This window comes from Vicia villosa, linkage group LG5 (assembly GCF_029867415.1).
Source record: "Vicia villosa cultivar HV-30 ecotype Madison, WI linkage group LG5, Vvil1.0, whole genome shotgun sequence".
NCBI lineage: Eukaryota > Viridiplantae > Streptophyta > Magnoliopsida > Fabales > Fabaceae > Vicia > Vicia villosa.
In genome coordinates this window covers 70306887-70313584 of record NC_081184.1, presented here as the reverse complement: position 1 = coordinate 70313584, position 6698 = coordinate 70306887, and the positions used below count along the sequence as shown (strand labels likewise).

At 35.5% G+C, this 6698-nt stretch overlaps 1 protein-coding gene across 4 annotated transcripts; it reads left to right on the top strand.

Moving 5' to 3' along the window:
• Window positions 1–1379: 1379 nt before the first annotated feature.
• Window positions 1380–5018, top strand: LOC131606728 (CSC1-like protein At3g54510). Of its 4 annotated transcripts, none has more exons than XM_058878879.1 (10): window positions 1380–1755; window positions 1843–1986; window positions 2107–2170; window positions 2278–2490; window positions 2581–2775; window positions 2957–3255; window positions 3377–3656; window positions 4024–4302; window positions 4475–4615; window positions 4706–5018. In XM_058878879.1, exons 1-10 carry the CDS (start codon window positions 1478–1480, stop codon window positions 4856–4858), a joined length of 2046 nt encoding a protein of 681 aa, XP_058734862.1. In that variant the 5' UTR covers window positions 1380–1477; the 3' UTR covers window positions 4859–5018. The 4 variants fall into 4 exon arrangements, with proteins under 4 accessions (XP_058734862.1, XP_058734863.1, XP_058734861.1 ...); XM_058878878.1 differs by having other exon boundaries at window positions 1385–1755; window positions 4382–4615; XM_058878881.1 differs by having other exon boundaries at window positions 1625–1755; window positions 1860–1986; window positions 4382–4615.
• Window positions 5019–6698: the final 1680 nt, after the last annotated feature.

Here is a 6698-nt window from a genome sequence, read left to right as displayed (position 1 = left end):
CGTTTACCTTTGTCTTTGCCCGATCCACCTGAAATATTGAACTTGAGGTGAGATACAACTTATCTCGGTGGAGTTTCCCTATCTTATGGGTCCTCTCGATTATAGGTGCTTATTTCTATACAACTAACCTATTATTACACTCGCATATTAGGAGAACGAGAAGCTCTACAAAGAAGAGTCTAATGCAGACAAGATAATATAAGCAAACAAGTACAAACACTTCTATTAAAAAATGTCAACAACAAAAGAAATCTCTCAGAAAAAAAAAAGAAACAAAAGTATCAAAACCCATTTCCCAAAAATCCTAGAAAATAGGATAAGTAAGAGAAGATGTTGGCTTTATTTTAAAGAAAGTGGATCAACCGACCCTGCATACCAAGTGCTAATGAGCAAAGATCTTCTATGAAATTGGCCAAAAATTAATATGAAAAGTTCGCAAGAGTGACAAGAAGAAGTAGAAAAAGTTCCTTTTGCAGGTCGTTAATGGCAGAAAATGCATAAATGGCGTTTATCACACACCACCAACTATTGGGATTTCATCGAAAGTTGTTCATAGTAGTCAAGTACTTTTGAGAAGAGGAAACATCATCACCAACTAGCATAGAGACATGTGTCACTCGAAAGTTATACGGTCCATCACACACCAACAACTAATGGGATTTCATTGAAAGTTGTTCATAGTACTCAAGTACTCTTGAGAAGAGGAAACATCATCACCAACTAGCATAGAGACATGTGTCACTCGTTTCCAACTAAACTTTACTTGTTACAAGGAATGCATCAAAAACATATGTTCCTTGATGCAGTGACATTCCATCAAAGAATTTCATGTCTCCGGATCCAGCGGCGGGATGGATACACATATTGCAAACCCTCGTCTTGCAAAGTAGAAACAAAGGCTTGGGAGACAACTATTCTGAGTTGTCTGCAAGGCCCAAAGACAAAAATGGTAAAGCGGAAACGGTAAAGGGCGTAGGATAGGTAGACCTTCTCTTTCTTAGAAGCAGACAATTCTATTACTAGAGTTGTGTTGGCCTCCAAGATCAATCTGATGGTTAATCGTGATACATAATTTCTATTGCTAACCATTTCGTGTCATTTACAAGGTACTCAAATTCATTCTGATTCTCACATAACTCTTTACTCTTATACTGACTTGAGCGTTGGAGTATTAATCTTACATATTAGTCTCTTATCCATCACACCAAAAACTCAAATCCACCTTATCAACACTACTTCGTCAATTCACCGATCAATTATGGTTCCACGGAAACAAATATTATTTACTAGTTGGAATACTTGTGTATATAAGGATAAGGTAGCACAAAAATATCATTCAAATAGAGCCATAATGAGTCACTTCTTCTTCACTTTAACCTCTGCCACGTACATCAAAGGTGGCACACCAAATACTCTTCTTGTCCCTCTAGTTTCCCTCTCGTGTATGCGTGCAAATTAGTCATACTAAAGTTTGAAAATGAATCCTCATAGTCTTTTAGCTTCAGCAGCAATAAACATAGCTTTAGCTTTGATAGTACTGTCACTCTTCTCCATCCTCAAGAAGCAACCATCTCTTGCTTCTATATATTATGCTCACCGTCTCTCTCACCATCACTACATCCATTTTGATTCTTCTTTGCACCGTTTCCTTCCTTCTATATCATGGATTTCTCGAGCTTTCCATGTCACTGAAGATGATTTCCTTCAATCTCATGGCCTTGACGCTCTTGTCATCATCAGACTCTTCAAATTTGGGTTTGTTAACTCTCACTCCCACTCTTATATTCTATGTTTTAATTTATAGTTTTTTTTTTTCATTTATTTTTTTTTTTCAATTTGTAGCATAAAGTTTTTTGCAGTGTGCTCTCTTGTTGGATTAGTAGTACTTCTCCCAATTAATTATTATGGTGTCAAGGAAGTTAGAGATATGCGATACTCTACTATGGATTCTTTTACTATATCCAATGTACCAAGAGGTTCTAGAAGGTTAGGTTTATTTTCATGCTATGAATCACAGACACCAGAAACACGACACTGACACTGACACCGACACAATCTAAACATAGCATTCAAACTGATCTATATGGTTTCGTGATTTCGTAACAGGCTTTGGGTGCATTTTGCATGCTTGTGTTTTATATCTTTCTATGGGATGTATCTACTTTATAAGGTGAAGTTTTCGGTTATTTTTATATTTAGTGGCATTTTTCACTTTTTGCTAACAAAAGAGAAATGTTGAAATAGCTATAATTGCACTCATGCACATTTCATCTCCAGGAATACAAAGAAATTTCGATTCGAAGAATGCAGCAACTTCAAAGTTTAAAGCATAGACCTGATCGATTCACTGTCGTAGTTCGCGAAATTCCATTATGCCTTGAACACAAGGCTTATGATTGCTGTGTTGATCATTTTTTCTCTAAACACTATCCCAACACTTACTATTCCTATCAAATGGTGTACAATACTGAAAATCTCGACGAGTTGATGGTACGAACTATAATGCGCTTGTTAGAAAAGTCAAGTTTTTTCTATAATGCATAATGGATCCTCTAATATATATTTATAAATTATATGTAGGACCAAACACAGTCTCTAGAAAGAAAAATAGACGAGTTGAAAGAGACTTCCATGGCAAGGAAACATAAGAATAAGATGTTCCTCTTGGATACTTCACAACAGCAGACTTCAGAAGTAGGTCTGCTTGAGGAAAAGCTTCATGCACTTTGTCAAAAGATTCACCAGCTACAATGCAAAGACATGCTTAAGAAAAAGGTAACAGCTTATGTTTAACTTAGAGTTATAATTTTCTGTCTACATTTGCAATATAAAGGTTTCAGAAGTTTCACCAACTTTTGTTCAGCTGTGTTTTCCGTCTATGAAAAATTGATCATTGAAAGTTTTATTTGTTTTTTGATTATAAAATCTGAAAACAAAGAATCTTGATCTGTGTTAGGAGTTACCTGTGGCTTTTGTTACATTCAAGTCGCGTTCGGCTGCAGCAGTAGCAGCTCAGTTGCAACAGCACTCACATCCACTTCTATGGGTCACTGAACTCGCTCCAGAACCAAGGGATGTTTCATGGAGGAATTTGAGAGTATCCTACAGAGTTGTACCACTTTATAAACTTGGTGTTGTCATTGCAGCGTCGCTACTAACAGTTTTCTTTGCGATACCTGTTACTGCTGTTCAAGGAATAGCCAGATATGAAAAATTGAAGAAATGGTTTCCTCCAGTTATGGTTGTGCAGTTTATGTGAGAATCTTACACTCTAGCTCTTTTGATAATGGAGAATTTTGTGATATATAAAGCATTGCGTATTGAATTTTCGTTTCCTTATATTAAACTGACATGATGTGTATTGTTCATTCTTTAGACCGGGACTAAGCTCTATAGTGACAGGATATCTTCCGAGTGTTGTACTCAAAGGATTTATATATATTGTGCCATTTGCGATGTTTGCTATGGCTAAAGTAGCTGGATGGGTTGCAAGAAGTAAGGAAGAGATCAAAGCCTGCAACATGGTTTTCTACTTCTTGGTCGGAAATGTGTTCGTTGTGAGTGTGTTATCAGGATCTCTTCTTGATATAATCGGAAAATTCATTAGCCATCCTAAAATTATTACAAGTGAGCTTGCCACAGCAGTCTCTGCTCAAGTATGTTTCCATTTCTGCTTTTCTTTCCATTTTATATGTCCAATTGGCACATCTTTCACTGTAACACAGTCTTTTACATCTAAGATTAGACATCTAGAGCGTGACCCGAGTGGTCTGAAAGTAGGTGACCCAACAGTTTTTGATAGACTTCGATACAATCTTAAAATTTAAGCTGAACTTAACTCAACCATGTAAAACCGGCTTATAAAGTTAGAAACGCTTCACACTTATAAACATATTTTCACCTAAAATGTTGAAACAGATTCCATTTGTTGATTGAGGCACACTTAATTCCAAGGCATTATCTTTTGTATCCTTCAATGAACTTGCTTAATATGTTTGACTTCTTCTATACATTTTTCTTCAGGCAGATTTCTTTGTAACATACATATTGACAGACGGACTATCAGGGTTTTCTTTGGAAGTTCTCCAACCGGGCTTACTAATTTGGGATACTTTTAAGTCTTGTATTCTTGGATGTCAAAGAAAAAAGAGTCCTTATCTTTACTCTTTACCTTACTTTAGAATTATCCCTTTTGTTTCACTGTCAATACTAATTGGCTTAGTGTATGCGGTAGTGGCGCCATTGTTGCTCCCGTTTCTTATTGTTTACTTCTGTCTAGGCTATGTTGTCTATATCAACCAGGTAACTTATGGTAATCTCCATTACCTAAGTATGTTTTCTATGAATGTTGTCTTAAGCTGTACACATCATGATTTTGCAGATTCAAGATGTGTATGAAACTACTTACGAAACATGTGGACAATATTGGCCATACATTCATCGCCACATTCTCATTGCAATCATTCTTATGCAGATTACCATGATTGGTTTATTTGGACTCAAGTTAAAACCAGCTGCTTCCATATTAACCATACCATTACTTTTCATCACACTCATGTTTAATGAGTACTGCAAGATGCGTTTTCTCCCTTCCTTTGACCATTATTCTCTCGAGGTACACTTTACTCGCAATTTTTAGTGAATTAAACAAATAATATACTATCGTGTAGTTATTAACTGAATCTGTATATAATTTTACGGTTAGGATGCGGCTGAAAATGATGAACTTGATGAAAAGTGTGGTCGTTTGAACTCGGAGTTCTATGAGAAGTCAGTCAATGCCTATTGTCCACCGGGTCTACGACCGGTGAGTTTCGCGGCAACAGAGTCGAGCTCCACACCATTAATTTCTTCATGATCCTCCCTTTTGGTCCAAAAATAGACCAAAAATAGATGAGCTATGCTGCATTTTACAAAAATAGTATTATTTTCTCCCTAGACTTCATGAAACAAGCATACACTAGTCTCAATATTACATTTTGTTACCATGATCTTTTCAATGGTATGCAATTTAAAGGGTATGGATGCTTGGTTATTTTTATAAATCAACCCATAAGTATTTTAAATTATTTAAATAGTCTGGATTTATAACCATAATCACATTTCAATAAAAATTGGTTATAAAATCGATTATAAATTTAGTTATGATTATATAATCGATTTTTTAAAAAAAATCAGTTTTAAAAATATTTTTTATTTTGAAAAATTAAAATATTTATAAATGAATTAACATATTTGGATTAGTTTTGAATTTTGGATAATAACTAATTATAATCGAATTCAAAAATAAGGATGATAATAATTTAATTATATCCAAATATTTAAAATAAATTTGGATTTAGGTCTCAGAACCGGATATTTTAAACACTTATAATTCAAATCATCTACGTCTTTCAAGCTGAGTGAATTACAATTACATAATCAAAAAGCAAAAGTTCATGATAAAGCTCAAAAACACGTACCCACAATCAAAAAGCAAAAGTTCATGATAAAGCTCAAAAACACGTACCCACGTTCATCATAAAGATAATGATAAGTGCATAATGTATTACTCCTCTCGTCTCGCAATGATTGGTCTGCCAAAAAAATTCTTAAAATGTTAAATATGAAAGTTTAAAAAATTGGTTCTAATGTGTGTTGAATCCAGCAACCAAAGCATACTTTATCAACACCATTACCACTAGGCTGTGTGTTGCTCTTTGTTATGTAATTGCCTTAGCTAAGTTATAATAGTTACTGTTATAGTTATTAGCATTAATAGTTGTGAGATATTGGATCGAACTCTAGTATTGTCGAAGGGTAGCTTCTTGGTTCGACGGTTCGACAGAGTTAAGCATGAAGTCGAAGGATTGTTCACATGCCGGTGTCGAAGTGTGCATGCTGTAGTCGAAGATGGGTCTAGCATGCAGATGTCGAAGATGCTAGGGTTGTTAGCATGTTAAATTAGGTTTTAGTGTTTAAACCCTAATTTGTTAAGTTAGCTTGTTTATTAAGTTGGCTTGTGTAATGGGTCTTGCTGAAAAAGCCCATTAGTTAGTATGTTAGGTTTTATTATAAATAGCATACTAGTCTCTCATCATTGCTAAGCTGCAAATCCTAATTTAGGGTGAGAGAGGTTATTTGTTATTCTTGTAAACTTGTAATCTTGTTTTAAGAGAAAGTGAAAGAATAGCAGTTATAACCAATTCTTGTGTTCTTCTTATCCTCTCTAATTCCCTATTATACTTTGTTATTGGTATCGTTTTTCACAACAAATTGGTGCGGTGAGCGTGGAGAAGATGCCTTCAACAAAGTATGAGATTGAAAAGTTCACCGGAGTGAATGATTTCGGTCTGTGGCGCTTGAAGATGAAAGCTCTACTGGTTCAGCAGGGTTGTTTGGAAGCGTTGAAGGGAGAGGCAGCCATGAATGCAGAATTGACGGCAGCGGAGAAGACGAATATGATCGAGAAAGCACACAGCGCAATTTTGTTGAGCCTTGGTGATAAGGTTCTCCGGCAGGTATCAAAGGAGACGACGGCATCAGGGTTATGGGTGAAACTTGAAAGTTTGTATATGACCAAATCGTTGGTAAATTGACTCTACCTGAAGCAAGCTTTGTATTCATTCAAGATGATTGAAGACAAAGTATTGGCTGAGCAGTTGGATATGTTCAACAAGCTGATTCTTGATCTTGAAAATATTGATGTAAAGATCGAT